At 47.2% G+C, this 24,081-nt stretch overlaps 1 protein-coding gene across 1 annotated transcript; it reads right to left on the bottom strand.

Moving 5' to 3' along the window:
• Positions 1 to 7,622: 7,622 nt before the first annotated feature.
• LOC132418159 (uncharacterized protein CXorf49 homolog) lies at positions 7,623 to 13,828 on the bottom strand. The gene is made up of 8 exons (XM_060002030.1): positions 13,804 to 13,828; positions 11,623 to 11,990; positions 10,237 to 11,217; positions 9,440 to 9,596; positions 8,834 to 8,910; positions 8,522 to 8,567; positions 7,897 to 7,938; positions 7,623 to 7,792 (listed from the first exon to the last, which is right to left on the bottom strand). Exons 1-7 carry the CDS (start codon positions 13,826 to 13,828, stop codon positions 7,898 to 7,900), a joined length of 1,695 nt encoding a protein of 564 aa, XP_059858013.1. The 3' UTR covers positions 7,623 to 7,792; position 7,897.
• Between the last annotated feature and the right edge of the window lie 10,253 nt (positions 13,829 to 24,081).

Below are 24,081 nucleotides of genomic sequence, written 5' to 3'. Positions count from 1 at the left end.
CTGAATTGGCTGAGGACCAGGAACTGAGCAGGAGACTGTGGCTTTTTAGCGGGATGATGGCCCTCCTTCTCTTGCATTCTTGCCTTTTGCTGGCTGTCGTTGCCCCTAGGGAGCCATGCTGTCTGAGCCATCTTCTCAGCTTTCTGCCGGTCAAGCAGGCACTCTTGACTGCCCCTCTGACCTTGCTGGTCGTTACTGGAAATGTGGTTTGCTGGCATCTCTTGGTTAAGAGCTGCCCTCTGCCCTCTATCATGTCAGAATTCGTTGGCTCCCATGGGTGGTAATGAGCCCAGGTCGGGACCACTTTCCTTCCATCATTGGCATTGGCCTCCAGAGGGGAGCAACCACCAAACTTCTAGTGATGCTGGGGCCCCTCTCACCAGAACACTCCTGATGGCTTTGGTGTCCTCTCAGCCCTACAGTGGGACATGTGTCCTACAGTGGGATGTGTCCTCTCAGCCCTACAGTGGGACATAACCATGAGGCCATGTGACTGGCCTCACCTTTTCTGTCCGTTCTAGCATGTCTGCATCACTCAACCTTTTTGTTCCTTCCTCTGCCATCTGCCAATCCAAGGCAGGCATTTCCACTTCTCTCCTTATGGGCCATCACTTTCTCAAAGTTTCAAAGGGCCAGTCTGGCAGTGAATTTCCTCCACCTCCTGGAGTCCTTGCCCGTGTGTTAAATCCCATGGCATGAGAAAGCGCCTCCGCTCAGTAAAACTTGCTTATCCACTCTTATATTCCTGTCCACTTGATCCAGCACCCTGAAAATCCAATCCCAGGGATATTGCCCTGCTCCTGCCAGTACAGGCTTGTTATTTCTTGGTGTATAATTTCTTTTTCCCCTTATCAGGCTCGGCATATCCCAGTGAGTTTATGGAGAAGAGATAAGGGTTTCCCTGGGAGAGGCGTCTGTCACTTTGTGGGGGAGCAGACTCTGTAGCATCTACCAGCACAGGGCATGTGTTAGCTCTTGCTAGGGAAGGAAGGGCCACCCTGCAAGCTTTGAGGCCTCAGGACGTTTGGATCTGATAAGCCAACGTTTGGAGACATCCATGCCAATATACCCGGCCTACATTTCAGAGTCTGAAGTTTTTCCAAAAAGGGCCCTGACCTTCCCATAACAGGCCTGTGTTTGTCAAGGATGTATACATCTCTGGAGTTCTGCACTTACTGTTATCGCATAATCTGTGAGCTACTCAGCTGTCTCTGCAGGAGGCAAGGGCATTTTGTAAGCCACCAAGAAAACCCCATGAATCTTACACTTGGCCCTTAACTGTTTGGTAATGTCCCTTAGTTTCTCATTATGTCTTTGCAGGGCGCCAGTATAACAGTGATGAACAGCCGCCTCTGCCCTCCCTATAGACATAGTGCCCTCCCTACCATTCAAAGGCCTGAATCATCTCACAGGCCACAAGTAAGACCCTCCACTGGGATATTTTTCAAGGTACGTATGGATAAAACCTTAAGGAATCAGGAGGTAACCTTGTGCTAGAGATTATCCATGCCCCACATAACACTCAAAATGGTACGCTCTTTGTCATTTGGGCAGTGAGTGAGCTGGTCCATAAACCCCATCTTATAGCTAACTTCTCAGACCACTCCTGGTACCACTTTTGTTAGTTTGGGTCCTCCAAAAATACGGACAGCAAGGCATGATTGGACATGAACGAACATGATGGGAGAATGGCATGTGAAGGATAAAGGAGAAGGAGCAGGAATGAGTCTTCTTCTTCAGGGTGCGATGCGGGTCTGACGTCTGTAAGAGAGACGTGGGGGAAAGGAGGGTCAGATAAGAAGAATCTCAGATGCAGTTTCGTTCTAACAGTAAACTTTAGTTCCGTTTAGTTTAGTTTGTTCAGGCTCATGTGGAGTCCCCACCCTACAGCTGCCATTTAGAGGAGTCCCTGTCCTGAAGCAGTATGCCCCTGCCATGCTCAGTCACTGGCTGGGAGCTACCCAGAGGATGTGGGATCTTGGCACAAACAATGGTGGTGCCAGAGAAGTGGCAGCTGGCACTTGCCAATCTACTATGTTCCCTGCAGTGGATCGGAGGGGCATGTTTCTATGGCCACCACAAGGAAGCAGAAGTCAAAGGTGACTAACATTTCCGTTTTGAGTGACTTTGTGGTGGGGAGCATAAGGACACAGGAAGTAAAGAAAGATTGGGAGGGAAATGATGGGATTTTGGATACATTAAGGTTGTGTTTCTTATAGGACATGCAGGTGGAATGCACTTAGAAATTTGGTTCTGGAACACCAGTGAGGGGTCAAAGCTAGAGAGAGATACAGACTTGGGAGCCATTCATTCCCTCAGCAAACTTTTATAGCAGTGTTTTTTCAAACGTCACCATAACGTTAGAAGTTCCTTGCATGGAAGCTCCAATTCCTTTCCCTTCACCCTCCTCAGAAGTAACCTCTATCCTTTGTCTTCATCGTTCCCTTCCTTTTCTTTAGTTATTCTCTACATAGGTTCATATTCCTAACAACGTTGGTTTTGCTGCATCCTTTGGTCTTTATGTAAATGGAATCATTTGTGTTGTTTCTGACTTCTCCCGTGTGATACTGTGTAACTGAGATTCATCCCTGTTGTCGCATGTGGCAGGCACTTGTTCATTTTCATTGCTGTACACTGTTCCACCAAATGAATATACAGTAGACTCTCATTATCATGATAGTTATTTGCAGTCTATAAAGTTGCCATGAACACTGAATTAGGCAATCCTGAAACATTGCTCCTAAGGGAAATATAATTTCAAGTTCCTACCATCCGCTGGTCACAACATTTTCATCGACTGATCGCTGCGTAATCATGTTTCATGTGTGTTTCTGTTTAAAGGCACTCTATTTAATACAAATATTATTGATTCATTAACACTGACCTCACAGCCAACAGCATTATAAATCATGCCTGAGCAAGGTTTATGTAACACACATATTTTCTTGAGTGCACGTCATAGTCATTTTGCACTCAAGGACACTAGACAGTACTTCAGCACTAAGCTTGGAGGCCATCTTTAATTATGAAATCACCAACAAAGAAGCACAAAAATGCAAACTATGTGGCACCAAATAAATCATGAAAAGGACACTTGCTTGCAGTATGAGACTGAAACCAGAAGGCAGGGCGTCACCTTGTTTGACCTCAGTTGGGAACATATTCCACCAACTCAGGTTTTTCACAGCTCTCTCGAACGAGGAGGAAAGCACTCTGGTACTGATTTGTGGTTAAAAATGAATTTTACCAAATAGGGGAATTTGCAAGTATGGAATCCACAAATAACAAGAATCAACTGTATCTCAAGCTATGTATCCATTCTACTGTCAATGGGTAATTTGGGTTGTTTCCATTTGGGCAGATATTATTCATAGCGCTACTATAAACATTCTGGCACATGTTTCCTGGTGCCCACGTACAAGAGCCTTCCAGGGCAGAGCTTTCCAACTTTTGGACCTGGGACTTTGAGGCCTTCATCTCCAGAGACAGCCAGGCAGCAGCCCCTGGACCGCTTGGTTCTGGCCCTGAACAACTTTGTCATCTTACTCCTGTATGCCATACAATCATCATTTTCTGTGTGAGCCATAGAATCAAATGGCTGGGAAGCTGCTTCAGTGCTCATTTTTAAGACTGAAATTGTCATCTCATAGGGAAAGAAGATTTCCAACATTACTAGATCATGCCAGAGTTTTTACAATGGGGTCATGCTAATTTCTACTCCTATCAACAGTGTTTAACTGTTCCACATCCTCATCAACATTTGATATTAACAAAGTACAAAATTGTTGTCAATCTTGTGATAGTGAAATGGCGTCTCATTGTAGATTTAATCTGCAATTTCTTGATTAGTAATAATATTAGTAATAATATTGAGCAGCTTTTCATATGCTTGGCCTTGGGGATTTTCTTGTCTATGAGGTGTTCATTTAGTGTCTTTTGCCCATTTTCCCCTTGGGTTGTTTGCATATTTATTTGTGGAAGTTCTTTATGTATTCTATACTTTAATTCTTTGATGATTTCATGTTATGTAAATATCTTCTAGTTTTTAGCTTGCCTTCACTCTTTTTATCATACCTTTTAATGAACAAAAGCACTTCTTTTTAATTTTTCACAGCACTTTATTATGAAAAGTTCCATACAAGAAGATCACGGGACTTCCCTGGTGGCACAGTGGTTAAGAATCTGTCTGCCAATGTAGGGGACACGGGTTCGATCCCTGGTCCCAGAAGATCCCCTATGCCACGGAGCAACTAAGCCTGTGCAGCACAGCTACTGGATCCTGTGCTCTAGAGCCTGCGTGCCACAGCTGCTGAAGCCTGCGTGCCTAGAGCCCATGCTCCACAACAAGAGAAGCCACTGCAATGAGAAGCCCGTGCACCAAAACGAAGAGTAGCCCCTGCTCACCGCAACTAGAGAAAGCCGGCGTGCAGCCACAGAGGCCCAGCGCAGCCAAATAAATAAATAAAATTTTAAAAGAAAGAAGAAGATCACAAGATGATCCGGGAAAGTTGAGGGGGTACTTGCTGATCATGGACCACCTTCGCTCTCACCAGATGACCTTGCTTCCCATTTCATTGAGAGTATACAGGCAATCAGAAACAAACTTCCCTCATTCATAAATAGTTTTCTCTATTTTGCATCATTCCTATCAGCATACAAGTATGTTGTCGTTTCTCCCAATTAAAGAAAACCTTCTTTTGATTCCAATTTCCCTTCAAGCGACACCTTTTTTCTCTGCTCACCTTCACAGAAAAACTCCTTAAGAGTCAGTGTATACTTGCTGTGTCAAATTCTTCTCTTCTCATTCACTCTTTCTCTCCTTTCCATTTAACAATTCTCTATTGAGGGCTTACCACATGCCAGGTACTGTTCTAACACATGGTGCTACATCACTGAGAAAAACAGATGACGTTCCTTCCCTCAAGAGCTTACATTTCTGTCATAGGCCTATTGGCAATATTTTCTCAATCTTCAACTATGTCCATTCCTTTGTTGTTGGAAATCACTTTCCTGGACCCAGTTTCAATCTTTATTGGTTGCCTAGAGTGTCGCTCCTAGAACACTCCTTTACCAAACCCCTAAGTGGGATCTTCTGCTTCCTAGAACTAATGTCTTCATTGTTCTTGGTTTACCACAGTGTTTTGATGGGACTCATTCTCCAGGTACCATGGGTGATAATTTCTTTTAAGACTTTGCATGAACAAATATTACCTTTAATATTACCTTTAATTTCATGCTTATTTGATAGCTGATATATAATTTCAGGCTGAAAAGTTTTCTGACTTTCAATGTCACTTTTGAGAATGCTGGTACTATTTTGCATGCCATTATGATTCCCAAGCCTTTATGTATGACACATTTAATTTTTTTAGTTACATATATTTTGATTTATTACATAGTAAAATTAACTTTTTTGTTTTCAGTACCATGAGTTTTAACACATGGACAGATTTGTGTAACTATCACCACAATCAGGATACAAAACAGTTCCATCAGCCCCAAAATCTCCCTCATTCTGCTGCTTTGTAGTCAAACCATCTCCCCCATCCCAAACCTCTGATAACTGGTGATCTGTTTCCCATCCCTATAGTTTTACCTTTTCCAAATATTATACAAACACAATCACACAGTATGTAACATTTTGAGACTGGCTTCTTTCATTTAGCTAATGCATTTGCGATTCATCCAAGTTGTTGCATGTATCAAGAGTTCCTTCCTTTGTATCGTTAAAAAATGTTTCATTTATAGATGTATGGTTTTATTCGTTCATCTGTTGAATAACATCTTGATTGCTTTCAGTTTGGGGTGACTATGAATAAGGTTTCTATGAACATTCTGTTAACATTCTATTAACATCCATAGTGTGCACTGGGAAGCGAGTTCCTGTGATGACTGTCTCCAGCCTGTAGTTAGCTTCACTCTCTCCAGAGTGTCTGCAGGGACACATGACCTGGAATGACTGTCTCTACTGGTCAGAGGCAGGTCCAAGGTCTAAGCTAGCTCTGTTTCCTCGAAGTGCACACACACTCATTGGTAATGGCCTCAGCTCAGTGGGGAGCAGTGCCGGAGCAAGAGGGGCTAGAACATAAGCCTGGTACAGGCTGGGTGGGGCACTGGGTACATTCTAGGAATCCAGCCAGAGGCCTGGGCAGCAATCAAGCCCACCTTCTCCAGGGAGGGATTTGAGGGGAAGGATTAAGTCCCACGAACGTTCTTTTCTGACCCTGAGGTCTGTGACTGTCCCATCCCACCTGTGGTCTGCCCACCTGAACTCATGCCGTGGACTCAGGAAGGGAGTCAGGGTGAGAATATGGGGGAAGGGTGGACCCAAGTGCTCCCCATTGTCCAGGTGCAGTCACTCCTTACTTCCCATCCTCACTGCGCCCATCCTGCCCCTGTCCCGGGTAGCTCATGTTGGGTGGCCTCATATATGGGTCCCCTGATTCTAAGATGAGCTACTCTGAGGAGCCACCCTTCCCAATCTCATTCCATCCACACCCACAGTAGTTGTCAGACATCATAGGATCACAGAGTAGGATCGAGAGCCACCTCCAGCGAATCCAACATTTCGAGCATCCCGACACCCTGTCGTGGGGGTTGGTGACTTCTGCATCATCCCCCTCCTATGTTTTGGGAATTTAACGACAACCCTTGAACAAAACAGATCCGAACCTTGCTTTTGCTCATTCAATGCCTTACAGAACCTGGACCAGCCTCTAGTCCCTTTACTCCCTGAATCACATCTTTCTCCCTCAAGGGAGATTACCCCTGATTACATTTATTCACACACAGGGACACACCGTCACCAACCTTGAATAGCCAATCTACCATCATACCCCCTTTTGTGTAGTAAAACACCGGTCTTTCAGGAAGGGTGTCAGGCAGAACCACCCTTGCCTCACTCAAACACAAATCTGTCCCTCTGAGTCTCAGGCTGGTACAGTCCTGGGTCCTGGCTGAGGGAAGGAAGTGCTCCCCAACCTCAAGTGAGGGGGAAATCGAACATGGAGTTCAGACTCAATCTCGTGTGTCCTAAAGAGGCAGTCTGGGAGATTGAGCTGGGACACGGAAATATCATTTCCAGGAAAATCTGTGTCACGGGGCTGGTGGAAGAGTATTTGACGGGGACCATGCAACAACACAGACCTACTAACCACACTCGCCATAGAACCTGACAGGCCAATTTCCACTCAAGGGTGTACAGACGACCCGGCTGGAGGAGGGTGGTCAGCTGGCTAGGGCAGGGAGGATGTGAATGCTTCCAGACTGGAGCTCTGGAAGGGGGTCATGAGTTCCTGCTGATGGGAAGGGTGAATGGCAGAGATGAATGGGAACCGCCAGACCCCAGAGGAGGAGGGGGGTTTGGAGAGAGCTAGAAGAGGGCCTTCGGGGGAAAGGGAGGACGTGCCAATGTGGCCAGGCAGAGCACACACAGGACCCAGACCTCGGACACTCCGCTGGCTTGACTGCAGGGATGGTAACAGAGGCTGGCCCAGAGTCCCCACCACAGGATGCCACAGATACCGTTCTGGAAAAGGCTCTGACGTGGAGCAGCGCCCCGCCCCGGCCCCCTACCCCGACCCCGACCCCTACCCCTCCAGAGAGAAGGCAGAACACAGAATATGAGAGGTACTTTAATTGGAAACTGCTGTGAAACTGGGGCGGGGCGGGGGCAAAACAAGGGGGAGAGGAAGCCCTAGCTGAGGCAGAACAGGAGGGAACGAGCTTGGCCACAGCTCCAGGGCCCCAAAGGTACCAGCTGCTCCTCTTGCAGGAAGACGCTGGGCTCAACCTGTGAAACAGCAGAGTCAGGGAAGAGCCTGAAGCCAGGGCCAGCCCCCAGCCCTGCTCAACAGCCAGGACTGTGGGAAGGGGTACGGTGTGTGTAACACTCACTTCAAAGGGTCTGCAACTTGTCAGCCAGGTACTGCATGGCGGCTGCAACAGGGACAGGCATTAGCAGGCGCTCCAGACAGAGGGATACAGAAGCCCGTCCCCCTATCCCCGTGAGGAACCGCCTAGCCCTGATACCTGAAACCCCTCCAGACCCGATGCAAAGAGCTCTGGGCCTGATCACTCCCCACCACCCAAATTGAATGTGGAACCGGTTCCTAAAGGGAAACAAAATGTGCCAGCAGCTCTCATGCTGTGGGCCGTGCCACAACCACTCAGAACTTGTCACACACACAAACAAACAATCCAACAAGAACCTTAGAAGCCACACCAAGCAGCAGTTCAAGGGAAAAATCAACGAGGCATCTCTAAAAGTCCTATCAGAAGGACATTCCCTAGGACTGGTCTGGTTGTCAAAGTGTGCATGCAGTCCAGACAGTACTTTGCTGTTTGTACACACGCCCAGTTGTACATGCACAGCCAGCTCCAGGGCCAGGCCTGAGAGGTTCTCCTCCCCACAGGGATGATCGTCCCTGCCAGGCCCACCGCACCTGCAGCCCACCCCCACCCCAGGTGCCCACCCGGGTTCTTCACTAAGACACCGCTCTCCGGCCCTGGTTCCTCATACCAAGTTGCTCCTTAAGTTCGTCTACTTCTCTCTTTAGCTCGAGACACTAGGCCAGCAGACAGAGGAGGAAGAGAAATGATTAGTATACTCTGGCCTCCTCTCTCCTCCACCTTCTCCTCTCCCCCGGGCCCTCCACCCCAAAGCCGGGTGGTCAGACTGGCAAGGGCTCCTCAGTGGAAAGGAGGTGGGCTCCCTCCGTGGGGTACGTGATGGGGGCAGGGGAGGGGGAGCCCACACATGTCAGCTGAACTTGGACCCAGATCCCACCCTCGAGTTTGGGCCTGCATTTCCAGGATGCAGTGGAAGCATTACCCAAGGACAGCAGGGCGTTCCCAGTGGCTGCTGCTGCGTTTCCGGTCTTGGGGGATGGTCAAGTGGCCCCCGGTCACCTGAGAGGGAAAGGACACACAATCCAGCTTCCCAGGCTCCCAGTGAGGTGGAAAGGGCCAAGCGGGTTCTAAAGTGAGGTGAGGCAGCACCACCCTCTGCTGGCAACCAGCCGCCCCTGCTCTGCCCAGCAGCCAGAACCTTGTCTCTGGGCCTGCTTCCCCTGTTCCCCGGGGACAGCCATTTCGCCACTGTGGTCCCCAAACAATGTGGCTCTGGATTCGACCCTCCCAGAGCTGCAGCCACAGCCAGCACGTGGGAGAGCAATGTGGCCGAACAGGACTTAACAGAAAAGGCTGTTCCCCTGCAAGTCTACACCCGGAGCAGGTGTTTGGGGCACTGCCACCGATCACCCCGGCCGCACAAACCCCACACAGAGGATGATGTGGCTCAAGGCCAGCCCTGCCAGCACCCCGTCTTCTGTGGGAGAAGCTGCCTGGGAGCAAGGCTGTGCCCCCGGCAGAGACAGAGGCAGAGGTTTCTGTCCTCAACCCCTCTTCCCTCCCCTCATATCAAACCCACGACACTCACCTGAGGGGGCAGGCCCCCTGGGCATGACTTCTCCCTGGTTCAGGGCCAAGGGTTCTGAGTTTCCTGGATCTTGGGGGCCTCTGGTGTTGACGTCGCCACTGCTGGCTTTTCTACGATGCATGCGCAGACAAGATGTCCCTGGCCTGTGAGTGAGCAGCTGAAACAAAAATTTCTCACCGATTTGGACTAAGGAAGTGTGTGTGTGTGTGTGTGTGCGTGTGTGTGTGTGTGTGTGTGTGAGAGAGAGAGAGAGAGAGAGAGAGAGTTGTGTGATTCGGGCCAGGGTGAGGCAGGGAATTGGGAAGGGAATTGAAAGGCTGATCTCATTAGCACTTTCTCCCTCAGTCAGCCCCAGGCCAGCAGGCAGAGCTGATCTAGGCACAACAGTGGGACACTGAGAAAGCCCAGGCCCCCTGCAAGGAAGGTCTGGGGAACAGCTAGGAAGGAGGATTCAGGAAGCTGGTGAGTCTAAATACTGAGGCCTTCCGGGGAAGCTTTTAAGGGATCCCCCGACCCAATTCAGCTACCAGCCCTCCCTTCCATCCCAGCCCAAGTCTCCCAGAGGAGGCTGGAAAGAGGCCAAGGGTGGAGAACCGGGCCCAGGACACCCGAAGTGCTACCTTAATGTTTGTCCCTAGGAAAAGGAGCCCGATCTGGCATCGTAATGACCCAGTGACCGAGGGGCACCCAATGCTGACCTCTGAGGGGTGGACAGAGGCAGCATGGATGAAGACGTGTGCCCTGGGTGCTGTGGGGGGGGGAAGAGTGGGGAGAGAGGAGGAGCATGGCCTACTCACTTGGCCCTTTGGGGCTGGGTCTCTATTTGGGTCCTTATCTTCTCCCGCCACCGCCTCAGACTCCCTTGCCCACCTGACCACGGATTTCTTCCCAGCGCCACTGTGCTTGGACTGTTTGGTTCCCGAAAGGACCAAGGTATAACTCTTGGGTCTCCCAGGCAGCGGAATACCAGAGATTGGGGGGAAGGTGGCCGGTTCCACGGGAGTTGCCGAGATTCGCTGCCCCCGGGAACGGAAGGTTCCCCCCAGGGCAAGTTTGGACGCTTCCCCGACGGATTTCTTCTCCTGGGCTCCGTTCTTCCTAGGAGTGACCTGCGGCAGGCCACCTGGAGCAGCAGCAGAAACAGAAGCAGCAGCAGCAGCAGCAGCAGCAGCTCCCGCGTAGCTGGGCTTGCTGCCCCCCTTGCCCCACAGCACGCTCTGCATTTTCTTAGGGGAAGAGATGCCCTGCTTTCCCACGCCCTGCCTTTCCACAACCGAAGAGAGTCCTCGCGGAGCCGAGGACAGGGAAGAGCCTGTCACGTGACGGTAATTCTCCCTGACTTGGAACTTCGAGTGTCTGGGAGTGTCCCCGGGATCCTCGGGTCTGCTGGGCTTGGCCTGGCCTCCTCCTCTGCGGTAAGTGCTCACCGTCATCAGCTGTGTCTCACTGAATTCATCTGAGGACTCGGAGTCGGACAGCAGCCAGGCCAGGCCTTCCGCGGAGCGCCGCTGGCGATCCGCAGCCACGTTCAACCTACGCTTAGTGCCTCTCTTAGGGTTCCCCAAGGCCCGGCCCGCTTCAGGCCCACCGAGGTGGACAGGGCCGGCTGGAGCCGTCGACGCCTCCCCACAGCTCTGGCCGGGCGCTCCTCGACCGCCGGGACCCGCCTCGAGGCGCAGTGTCGACCCAGTGGCCTCTTTGAAGGCAGTGGACCTCTCTGGGGACGGGTACCTGCGGACGCCCAGCACGTCCTGGTCGGTCAGCTGCTGCAGGTTGGCCTCCTTGGCCGCCTCAGACTCCTCGATCAGGTCCAGGAGGTCCCTCGTGTGCTCATGTGGGGAGCCAGGTCGGCCTTCGCGGCCCCACAGCACCGGCCCTCGCGCTTCCAGCATCTCCCGCTCAGACTGGAAGCCCTCGGGGTCCGGGTATCTGCGGACGCCCAGCACGTCCTGGTTGGTCAGCTGCTGCAGGTTGGCCTCCTTGGCCGCCTCAGACTCCTCGATCAGGTCCAGGAGGTCCCTCGTGTGCTCATGTGGGGAGCCAGGTCGGCCTTCGCGGCCCCACAGCACCGGCCCTCGCGCTTCCAGCATCTCCTGCTCAGACTGGAAGCCCTCGGGGTCCGGGTATCTGCGGACACCCAGCACATCCTGGTCGGTCAGCTGCTGCAGGTTGGCCTCCTTGGCCGCCTCAGACTCCTCGATCAGGTCCAGGAGGTCCCTCGTGTGCTCATGTGGGGAGCCAGGTCGGCCTTCGCGGCCCCACAGTACCGGCCCTCGCCCTTCCAGCATCTCCCGCTTCGACTGGAAGCCCTCGGGGTCCGGGAAGCCGCCTCCGCCCTTGCCGCTCCGCGGCTCCCCAGGCTCGGGGCCTGGGTCGGGCCCCGGCGGGACTGCGGGGCCGGCTATGCGGACGCCGGCCCGCTCCCTGACTTTTGGGCGGACACGCCTTCTCAACACATACACCTCATCCGGGGAGCTCATGTCGCGACCCGGGTGGCCCCAGAACCGGGGCGACGGTCGATGGCCCGAGTCGCGGTCGCGGTCACGGCGGGCTAGGCGGGCGGCGCTCAGAAGGGAGCGTCAGCCACCTCACGCGCCGCACGAGCTCGCCTCAAAAGAAAGGACGCGCCACTTTCAGCGCGCCTCTCACGCCCGCGCCGCAGCCTCCTCATTGGTCCGGCCCCCGCCAACCAGCGGGCTCCTTGTTCGCCCGCCCCCGTCGAGACCTAACCAATGGGCCCGAGGGCCTCTGGTTTGCTCGCAAGCCCGTGGGCGGTCCGGGCAGTTGGCTGGTGAAGGAGGTGGTGGGAGTGCCTCCCTCTGTCAAGCCTCTGGGCCCGCCTCCTCCTGTCCCGCCTCCCCTTTCTGGTTAGAGTCACAGCTCTGAGCCTCCGTTTCCCATGTATACAGGGGGTCGAGGGCGTCGGGGAGTGAGGGCGCCGGGCTCCAGGGGTGGTGAGGATGAAACGTCAAGATGGAGGCGCTGGATGCCTAGCACGCGCCGAAAGCATTTGCCAGCCTCCCTTCCACCGCAAGCCTTAAGACCCAACAGGAGAATGGGCACAGGAGTCCCGCAGTCAGTGATCAGGGGTCGGCCAGAGAGCAAAGGGATCGTATTTTCGTTCTGTAAGGTCTCTGTCTCAACTGCTCCATCAAATGTGGCTCAGCAGACGTTACTGGCAGGCGGGTGTGGCGGATAGACTTGGGGTTGGCCTCGCTCAACCTTAAGGCCTCAGTCCTTCCCCCTCTCTGAGGCAAATTCAAAGAAGAGGAAATCGCAGTGGCCAGTTACACCCCAAAAGGTGCTCCCCACCGCTGATCCTGGAGATGTGAACTAAAACCACGAATCGGGTTTCACACACTAGGTTGACAACCTTCAAAGAGCTTAACCATTCCGAGGGTGGGAGAGGTTAGGAGCAAACCCCTGTGGCGGTGGTGCAAGAGACGCATTGGGGAGGTAATTTGGCAGAATCCATTGAAAGCAACTTAGTGCCGGCACGCACTCTGTGCCTGGCACTCTTCTAAGCGCTGGGCATAAATAATAATGCATCCGCGTGACACGCCTTTAACTATAGTACCAACTATTACTGGCCTCTTCCCGGTGAGGAAACAGGCACTGAGAGGTTCGGCCACTGGCCCAAGGTCATTCGGCTCGTGGGGATCAGCGGCAGGATTGAAACCAATCAATCTGACTCCAGAGTCCTTGCTTTTAGCCCAAGATCTTTAAAAGGAAGGAAGAAAGAATCTATTTCCTCTATGCTCCTGCAAGTCCGCTGCCTGGTACTCCTTCCGGAGACACGCTGGTACCTGTAGTGTACAAGAACACATGCACAAGGGAGTTGGTGATGGGAAAAACTGGGAACACTCCAAATTCCCGTCAGTAAGGAAATGGATGAATGCAACGTGGCTTAGCATCCAGTAGCATAAAGCGTGGCAGTCCAACGGAATGCATCAGGCCATTCTCACAGCTTTCGAAAGCATCCGCCTGACTTCCAACTGCAAGTTGCAGAACGATGGCTTTGGATTCACATTTGTAAGTTAAATCACTTGCGTGCGTGGGCACACGCACACACACCAGTCAATCCTATGTAATATATGAGAATTCATTTAAGTATATGTACAAGTATGTTTTAAAGTTTTGAAGGACGCACAACCAAGGCCTACCAGTTGTGATGGCGGTGGGTGTGGATAGCCAGGTGTCTCTCAATTTTTCTTGGAACTGTCAGTTCTCAGCTCCCCTGAGCTGAGCAGTACTGATGTCTGGGGAGTGGTGCCTCCCTTGGTTTCTATACGGCCCATGGGTGTTAGAATTTCCCGTGTCTGCCACCCCACTCCTACTCTGACACCGCTCCATTCCTCCCATACCTTCCTTCTGCTCCTTCCCGTTCATACTCCTCTGTCTTCAGTCACCTCTCTCTCTTGCAACCTGCTCTGGCTGACCTCCTGGAGAGTCCTGGGGTGTCTGAACCCCTCTTGCCTGTGGAACTCAAAGGCCCAGTTTTCTGGGTCTGCACCTGAGAAGCTGGCCGTGCTGGAGAAGTTTCAGAGCAGGGGAGATTGGGTGCACTGTAAATCTGCAATCCTCCTCCTCGAGCCTGCCCCCGATGGTGCCTGCCCGTTTGTGGATACCGCCCTCTTCCACTTCTCCCAGTGACTTTTTAAGTCATGGTGTGCTATTTCAAATATGTTAAAATGGATAAGGAAGGATATAGCAAAATCTCCTGCATCCACCAGCACCCTAGGAAACATTACCAGTGGATTCAGTGGAAGCCTCCGTCTTCCCTCTCACCATTTCCATTCCCTTCCTCCCTCCCCCAGAGAGAGACTCCCAGCACTTCTTCTCACCTTCTCCACTCTCTTCGTCCCTGTGGCTCTCCTACCTCCTCTTCCCCTGCATCCCATACGTCTCCAATGATGTCACTAATCTCTGCTTTAGCCCCCTATGCTCACCAGGATCCAATACTGCTTTTGACTTACTCTCTTGGCCTGGGGTGGGAGCCAGTGTCAGAGGTTCCTCTTGGCTTTCCCCACCGGGATAGCTCTTACCCTGCAGAGCAGTGACCCAGTGTGGAAGTCATTGCTCCAACTGCCAAGTGTATCACTTATCATTATCAGCTTGGGTACTGGAGAAATGACTGCTATTTTGGTCCAGGGACCCATTCAGCTCACTGTGAACCGGTCTCTATTCCCAACTCCTTTTAATGTATCCATTCTACTGTCAATTGGTAATTTGGGTTTTTTCCATTTGGGCAGATATTATTCATAGCGCTACTATAAACATTCTGGAGCATGTTTCCTGGTGCCCACGTACAAGAGCCTTCCAGGGCAGAGCTTTCCAACTTTTGGACCTGGGACTTTGAGGCCTTCATCTCCAGAGACAGCCAGACAGCAGCCCCTGGACCGCTTGGTTTTGGCCCTGAACAACTTTGTCATCTTACTCCTGTATGCCATACAATCATCATTTTCTGTGTGAGCCATAGAATCAAATGGCTGGGAAGCTGCGTTCCAGTGCTCATACTTAGGACTGAAGTTGTCATCTCATAGGGAAAGATTTCCAACATTAGTAGATCATGCCAGATTTTTTACAATGCGGTCATGCTAAATTCTACTCCTATCAACAGTGTTTAACTGTTCCACATCCTCATCAACATTTGATATTAACAAAGTACAAAATTGTTGTCAATCTTGTGATAGTGAAATGGTGTCTCATTGTAGATTTAATCTGCAATTTCTTGATTTGTAATAATATTAGTAATAATATTGAGCAGCTTTTCATATGCTTGACCTTGGGGATTTTCTTGTCTATGACGTGTTCATTTAGTGTCTTGTGCCCATTTTCCCCTTGGGTTGTTTGCATATTTATTTGTGGAAGTTCTTTATGTATTCTATACTTTAATTCTTTGATGATTTCATGTTATGTAAATATCTTCTAGTTTTTAGCTTGCCTTCACTCTTTTTATCATACCTTTTAATGAACAGAAGCCCCTCCTTTTAATTTTGCACAGCACTTTTTTATGAAAAGTTCCATACAAGAAGATCACGGGACTTCCCTGGTTGCATAGTGGTTAAGAATCTGCCTGCCAATGTAGGGGACACGGGTTCGATCCCTGGTCCCAGAAGATCGCATATGCCACGGAGCTACTAAGCCTGTGCGGCACAGCTACTGGAGCCTGTTCTCTAGAGTCTGCGTGCCACAACTGCTGCAGCCTGCGTGTCTAGAGCCCATGCTCCACAACAAGAGAAGCCACTGCAATGAGAAGCCCGCGCACCAAAACGAAGAGTAGCCCCTGCTCACCGCAACTAGAAAAAGCCCGCGCGCAGCCACAGAGGCCCAGCGCAACCAAATAAATAAATAAAATTTTAAAAGAAAGAAGAAGATCACAAGATGATCCGGGGAAGTTGAGGGGGTACTTGCTGATCATGGACCCCCTTCGCTCTCACCTGATGACCTTGCTTCCCGTTTCACTGAGAGTATATAGGCAATCAGAAACAAACTTCCCTCATTCATAAATAGTTTTCTCTATTTTGGATCATTCCTATCAGCATACAAGTATGTTGTCGTTTCTCCCAATTAAAGAAAACCTTCTTTTGATTCCAATTTCCCTTCAGGCGACACCATTTTTCTCTGCTCACCTTCACATAAAAACTCCTTAAGAGTCGGTGGATACTTGCTGTCTCAAATTCCTCTCTTCGCATTCACTCTTTCTCTCCTTTCCATTTAACAATTCTCTATTGAGGGCTTACCACATGCCAGGTACTGTTCTAACACATGGTGCTACATCACTGAGAAAAACAGATGACGTTCCTTCCCTCAAGAGCTTACATTTCTGTCATAGGCCTATTGGCAATATTTTCTCAATCTTCAACTATGTCCATTCCTTTGTTGTTGGAAATCACTTTCCTGGACCCAGTTTCAATCTTTATTGGTTGCCTAGAGTGTTGCACCTAGAACACTCCTTTACCAAAACCCTAAGTGGGATCTTCTGCTTCCTAGAACTAATGTCTTCATTGTTCTTGGTTTACCACAGTGTTTTGATGGGACTCATTCTCCAGGTACCATGGGTGATAATTTCTTTTAAGACTTTGCATGAACAAGTATTACCTTTAATATTACCTTTAATTTCATGCTTATTTGATAGCTGATATATAATTTCAGGCTGAAAAGTTTTCTGACTTTCAATGTCACTTTTGGGAATGCTGGTACTATTTTGCATGCCATTATGATTCCCAAGCCTTTATGTATGACACATTTAATTTTTTTAGTTACATATATTTTGATTTATTACATAGTAAAATTAACTTTTTTGTTTTCAGTACCATGAGTTTTAACACATGGACAGATTTGTGTAACTATCACCACAATCAGGATACAAAACAGTTCCATCAGCCCCAAAATCTCCCTCATTCTGCTGCTTTGTAGTCAAACCATCTCCCCATCCCAAACCTCTGATAACTAACTGATGATCTGTTTCCCATCCCTATAGTTTTACCTTTTCCAAATATTATACAAACAAAATCATACAGTATGTAACATTTTGAGACTGGTTTCTTTCATTTAGCATAATGCATTTGCGATTCATCCAAGTTGTTGCATGTATCAAGAGTTCCTTCCTTTGTATTGTTAAAAAGTGTTTCATTTATAGATGTATGATTGTATTCATTCATCTGTTGAATAACATCTTGATTCCTTTCAGTTTGGGTGACTATGAATACGGTTTCTATTAACATTCATGTGGAGTTTTTTGTAAACATAAGTTTTCAGTCCTGTAAGGCAAGTACCGAGGCATGGAATTGCTGGGTCGTATTGTAGTTGTATGTTTACCTTTTGAAGAAATTGGCAAGCTGTTTTCCAGAGTGGCTGTACAATTCTGCATTCCCTCTATCAGTATACAGAAGTTCCAATTTCTCTGCAGACTCATCGGTACTTGGTATCATCAGTGTTTTTAATTTTAGTCATTCGAATAGGGTTACAGTGGTATCTCATTGTGGTTTTAATTTGTATTTTCCTAATAGCTACCAGTGTTGAACATCTTTTCAGGTGCTTATTTGGCATCCTTATATCTTCTTTAGTGGAGTGCCTGTACATGTCCTCTGCCCATTTTTAAAATGAGCAGTTTATTTTCTTATAGTGGAGTTTTGAGAGTTCTTTGTATATTCTGTATATGGTTGTAATTTACAGGTATTTCCTCCCATTCTACAGCTGCCTTTTCATTCTTTTAACAGGGTATTTCTCAGAGAAAAAGAGTATAATTTTGTTGAAATCCAATTTAAGAAATTTTTCCTGGTGTTTCTTACAGACTAGCCTTTTGGTGTTATTTCTAAGAATTCTTTACCTAACCTCAGGTCATGATGATTTTCCTTTATGTTTTCTCCTAAAAAATGTATATTCATATGTTTTACCTTCTGATCCATGATATATTATGAGTTAAATTTTGAATGAGGTGCAATATTTAGGTTCAGGCTCTTTTTTCTTTTTGCATATAGATACCCAAAAATTGCAATACCATTTGTGAATGGTATGCTTTCTAATGGTATGCTTTCTAATGGTATGCTTTCTAATGGTATGCTTTCTAAATTGAATTTATTTTGCACCTTTATGAAAAAATAGTTGGCATGAATGACATCAGCAAAAATGGTGAGGTAGATACCTCCAAGGGCCAGTCCCTCTACAGGAACATCAAAAAATCAAGCAGGAAGTACAAGAGTCTACTTTGTCAGAATTCTTTACAACAGTCAAAGTTTACAGCAGGCAAACAAATGTAAAACAATAAAAAGGCAACTTAAATGTGGTAGGAAACCTTTGTAGCATTTCTAGTTGTCCTCACCCTGTGCCCCTCCCTAGCTCGGTGGCAATTTGAAGACTGCAGCCCACATTTTCAGTATGGGACGCTTATCCTTGGCTCCCAAGTGAGAAGAGCAGACTAATTCTCAAAGAATTCTGTTTGTCCTGGTCTATATAGGGGCTAAGTGAAGGACTGATATACCTTATTCAGAACTAGCTCAGGGTATCCACAGCTACCTGGGGCAACAGAATATGGTCGAGGCCTTTGATAGCGTGCTGAAAGTCAGGGGGGAAAAGCTGGGGACAGAGGGATGTTAGGGCATTCAAAAGCACTCAAGTTTACTGGGGAATTCAGAAAGCAGTGTGCATGTCTGGGTCAGAATGCATCCCTAGAAAAGTCCTGAGAATACCCTAAGCTTTTACCTCTGGTTGATCTATAGGCTCAGCACAAGCAGATAAGAGAGTTTTAAAAGGCCTCGTTAAGCATTGAAGGAGTGCCGCAGAACAGAGCCAATGAGAGTTTTTGTTGCTGTTGTTGTTTCTTTTTCTTCTTCCTTTTCTTCCTTCCTTCCTTCCTTCCTTCTCTCTTCATCCTCCTCCTTCTTCTTCCCCTTCCCCTTTTTCTTCTCCTCCTTCTCCTTGTCTTTTGCCTCTTCTCTCCCCCCTTCCCTCCATCCCTCCTTCCTGGCATTCAAGGATATCTCTGTCAAAACACTAGCTTACCACAAGCTACAGAATCAGACAGCACACATGACAAAGAATACAGACTTTACAAAAATAGTTTAGAAGTCATTAAATAAACAAGCAGTGATATAAAACATCAAGGGGGGAAAACCGTCAGAAGGGAAAGAATATGATTTATGACGTTACCACATTATAATATTCAAAATGTCTAGTTTTCAATAAAAATATTAAGTATGCAAAGAAATAAGAAAATATTATGGCTAATTCATAGAAGAAATCAACAGAAACTGTCCTTGAAGAAGCACAGACTTTGGATCTACTAGACAGACATTTTAAATCAATTGTCTTAAATATGCCCAAAGAGAGAGGATCTTCAAGACCGTGGAAGAGTAACACGTGGAGATCACCTTCCTCAACACAAATACATCAGAAATACATGTACATGTGGAACAACTCCTATAGAACACCTACTGAACGCTGTCAGAAGACCTCAGACTTCTCAAAAAGCAAGAAACTCCCCATGTACCTGGGTAGGGCAAAAGAAAAAACAGACAAAAGAATAGGGACGGGACCTGCACCAGTGGGAGGGAGCTGTGAAGGAGGAAAGGTTTCCAAACACTAGGAAGCCCCTTCGTGGGTGGAGACTGCTGTTGGCGGAGGGGGGAAGCTTCAGAGCCACGGAGGAGAGCCCAGCAGCAGGGTTGTGGAGGGCAAAGCGTAGAGATTCCCGCATAGATGATCGGTGCCGACCAGCACTCACCAGCCCGAGAGGCTTGTCTGCTCGCCCGCCCGGGCAGGCGGGGGCTGGAAGCTGAGGCTCAGGCTTCGGTCGGATCGCAGGGAGAGGACTGGCGGCGTGAACACAGCCTGAAGGGGTTAGTGCACCACAGCTAGCCTGGAGGGAGTCCGGGAAAAAGTCTGGAGCTGCCGAAGAAGCAAAAGACTTTATCTTCCCTCTTTGTTTCCTGGTGCACGAAGAGAGGGTATTAAGAGCCCTGCTTAAAGGAGCTCCAGAGATGGGCGCAAGTTGCGGCTATCAGCGTAGACCCCAGAGACAGGCATGAGATGCTAAGGCTGCTGCTGCAGCCACCAAGAAGCCTGTGTGCAAGCACAGGTCACTCTCCATACCTCCCCTCCTGGGAGCCTGTGCAGCCCGCCACTGCCACGGTCCCGTGATCCAGGGAAAACTTACCTGGGAGAACACACGACATGCCTCAGGCTGGTGCAACGTCACGCCGGCCTCTGCTGCCGCAGGCTTGCCCCGCACTCCATACCCCTCCCTCCCCCCGGCCTGAGTGACCCAGAGCCCACGAATAAGCTGCTCCTTTAACCGCGTCCTGTCTGAGTGAAGAACAGATGCCCTCAGGTGACCTACACGCAGAGGCACGTCCAAATCCAAAGCTCAACCCCAGGAGCTGTGAGAACAAACAGAAAGGGAAATTTCTCCCAGCAGCCTCAGGAGCAGCAGATTAAATCTCCACAATCAACTTGATGTATCCTGCATCTGTGGAATAGCTGAATAGACAATGATTCATCCCATATTGAGTAGGTGGACCCTTTGCAAACAACGATATATATATATTTTTCCCCTTTTTCTCTTTTTGTGAATGTGTATGTGTATGCTTCTGTGTGTGACTTTGCCTGTATAGCTTTGCTTTTACCATTTGTCCCAGCGTTCTGTCTGTCCGTTTTTGTTTGTTTTCTTAGTATACTTTTTAGTGCTTGTTATCATTGGTGGATTTGGTTTTTGGTTTGGTTGCTCTGTCCTTTCTTTCTTACTTTTCCTTTTATTACTTAAAAAAAAATTTTTAGTAACTACTTTTATTTTTTATTTTTATAACTTTATTTTATTTTATCTTCTTTCTTTCTTTTTTTCCTTTCTCCCTTTTATTCTGAGCCATGTGGATGACAGACTCTAGGTGCTCCAGGCACACTCTAGAGCTGTGCCTCTGACGTGGGACAGACAAGTTCAGGACACTGGTCCAAAAGAGGCCTCCCAGCTCCACGTAATACCAAACAGCAAAAATCTCCCAGAGATCTCAATCTCAACGGCAAGACCCAGCTTCACTCAACGACCAGCCAGTTACAGTGCTGGACACCCTATGCGAAACAACTAGCAAGACAGGAACACAACACCATCTATTAGCAGAGACGCTGCCTAAAATAATAATAAGGCCACAGACACCCCAAAATACACCACCAGACATGGACCTGCCCACCAGAAACACAAGATCCAGCCTCAGCCACCAGAACACAGACACTAGTCCCCTCCACCAGGAAGCCTACAAAATCCATGGAACCAACCTTAGCTACTGGGGACAGACACCAAAAACAATGGGAACTACAAACCTGCAGCCTGCAAAAAGGAGACCACAAACACAGTAAGTTAAGCAAAATGAGAAGACAGAGAAACTCACAGCAGATAAAGGAGCAAGGCAAACAGCCACCAGACCTAACAAATGAAGAGGAAATAGGCAGTCTACCTGAAAAAGAATTCAGAATAATGATAGTAAAAATGAACCAAAATCTTGGAAATAGAATGGAGAAAAGTTTAACAAGGACCTTGAAGAACTAAAGAGCAAACAAACCATCATGAACATCACAATAAATGAAATTAAAAATTCTCTAGGAGGGATCAATAGCAGAATAAGTGCGGCAGAAGAACGAATAAGTTACCTGGAAGATAAAATAGTGGAAATAACTACTGCAGAGTAGAATAAAGAAAAAAGAAGGAAAAGGATTGAGGACATTCTCAGAGACCTCTGGGACAATATTAAATGCACCAACATTCGAATTATAGGGGTCCCAGAAGAAGAAGAGAAACAGAAAGAGACTGAGAAAGTATTTGAAGAGATTATAGTTGAAAATTTCCCTAATATGGGAAAGGAAATAGTTTATCAAGTCCAGGAAGCACAGAGAGTCCCATACAGGAAAAATCCAAGGAGAAACACGCCAAGACACATATTAACCAAACTATCAAATTAAATACAAAGAAAACATATAAAAGCAGCAAGGGAAAAACAACAAATAACACACAAGTGAATCACGATAAGGTGAAGAGCTGATCTTTCAGCAGAAACTCTGCAAGCCAGAAGGGAGTGGCAGGAAATATTTAAAGTGATGAAGGAGAAAAACCTACAACCAAGATTACTCTAAACAGGAAGGATCTCATTCAGAGTTCATGGAGAAATTAAAACCTTTAGAGACAAGCAACAGCTGAGAGAGTTTAGCACCACCAAATCAGCTTTACAACAAATGCTAAAGGAAGTTCTCTAGGCAGAAAACACAATAGAAGGAAAAGACCTACAATAACAAACCCAAAACAATTAAGAAAATGGTAATAGGAACATACATGTCGATAATTACCTTAAATGTAAATGGATTAAATGCTCCAAGCAAAACATAGACTGGCTGAATGGATACAAAAACAAGACCTGTATATATGGTGTCTAGCAGAGACCCACTTCAGACCTAGGGACACATACAGACAGAAAGTGAGGGGATGGAAAAAGATATTCCATGCAAATGGAAATTAAAAGAAAGCTGGAGAAGCAATTCTCACATCAGACAAAATCAACTTTAAAACAAAGACTATTACAAGAGACAAAAAATGACACTACATAATGATCAAGGGATCAATCCAAGGAGAAAATAAAACAATTGTAAATATATAGGCACCCAATATAGGAGCACCACAATACATAAGGCAAACACTAAAAGCCATAAAAGGGGAAACCGACAGTAACACAGTAATATTAAGGGACATTTACACCCCACTTTCACCAATGGACAAATCATCCAAAATGAAAATAAATAAGGAAACACAAGCTTTAAATGATACATTAAACAAGATGGACTTAATTGATATTTATAGGACACTCCATCCAAAAACAACAGACTACACATTCTTCTGAAGTGCTCATGTAACATTCTCCAGGATAGATCATATTTTGGGTCACAAATCAAGCCTTGGTAAAATTAAGAAAATTGAAATTGTATCAATTGTTTTATTACGATTTCAACTACAACGCTATGAGACTAGATATCAATTACAGGTAAAAATCTGTAAAAAATACAAACACATGGAGGCTAAACAATACACTACTTAATAACCAAGAGATCACTAAAGAAATCAAGGAGGAAATCAAAAAATACCTAGAAACAAATGACAATGAAAACACAACGACGCAAAACCTATGGGGTGCAGCAAAATCAGTTCTAAGAGGAAACTTTATAGCAATACAATCCTACCTTAAGAAACAAGAAACATCTCAAATAAACAACCTAACCGTACACGTAAAGCAATTAGAGAAAGAAGAACAAAAAAAACCCCAGAGTTACCAGAAGGAAAGAAATCATAAAGATCAGATCAAAAATAAATGAAAAAGAAATGAAGGAAATGATAGCAAAGATCAATAAAACTAAAAGCTGGTTCTTTGAGAAGATAAACAAAATCGATAAACCATTAGCCAGACTCATCAAGAAAAAAAGGGAGAAGACTCAAATCTATAGATATGAAATGAAAAAGAAGTAACAACTGACACTGCAGAATTAAAAACGACCATGAGAGATTACTACAAGCAACTATATGCCAATAAAAGGGACAAACTGGAAAAAATGGACAAATTCTTAGAAATGCTCAATGTTCCGAGACTGAACCAGGAAGAAATAGAAAATATGAACAGACCAATCATAAGCACTGTAATTGAAACTGTGATTAAAAATCTTCTAACAAACAAAAGCCCTGGACCTGATGGCTTCACAGGTGAATTCTATCAAACATTTAGAGAAGAGCTAACATTGATCCTTCTCAAACTCTTCCAAAATATAGCAGAGGGAGGAACACTCCCAAACTCATTCTATGAGGCCACAATCACCCTGATACCAAAACCAGACAAAGATGTCACAAAGAAAGAAAACTACAGGCCAATATCACTAATGAACATAGATGCAAAAATCCTCAACAAAATACTAGCAAACAGAATCCAACAGCACATTAAAAGGATCATACACCATGATCAAGTGGGGTTTATCCCAGGAATGCAGGATTCTTCAATATACGCAGATCAATCAATATGATACACCATATTAACAAATTGAAGGAGAAAATCCATATGGTCATTTCAATAGATGCAGAGAAAGCTTTCAACAAAATTCAACACCCTTCAGAAAGTAGG

The sequence above is a fragment of the Delphinus delphis genome, chromosome X, assembly GCF_949987515.2.
Source record: "Delphinus delphis chromosome X, mDelDel1.2, whole genome shotgun sequence".
Classification (NCBI taxonomy): Eukaryota; Metazoa; Chordata; class Mammalia; order Artiodactyla; family Delphinidae; genus Delphinus; species Delphinus delphis.
Note: the sequence above shows the minus strand (reverse complement) of the source record. Positions and strands in the feature narration are given on the sequence as shown.

What these genes read in the sequence shown, in the direction of transcription:
- LOC132418159 (XM_060002030.1), bottom strand. Translation starts at nt 13,828, where the DNA reads ATGAACGGGAAGGAGCAGAAGGAAG. An exon ending in CGGGAAGGAGCAGAAGGAAG is followed by an intron (nt 11,991 to 13,803) that starts GTATGGGAGGAA and finishes CCGCCCGCCTAG; the next exon opens with CCCGCCGTGACCGCGACCGC. An exon ending in CGAACTTAAGGAGCAACTTG is followed by an intron (nt 7,939 to 8,521) that starts GTATGAGGAACC and finishes TCCCTGTTGCAG; the next exon opens with CCGCCATGCAGTACCTGGCT.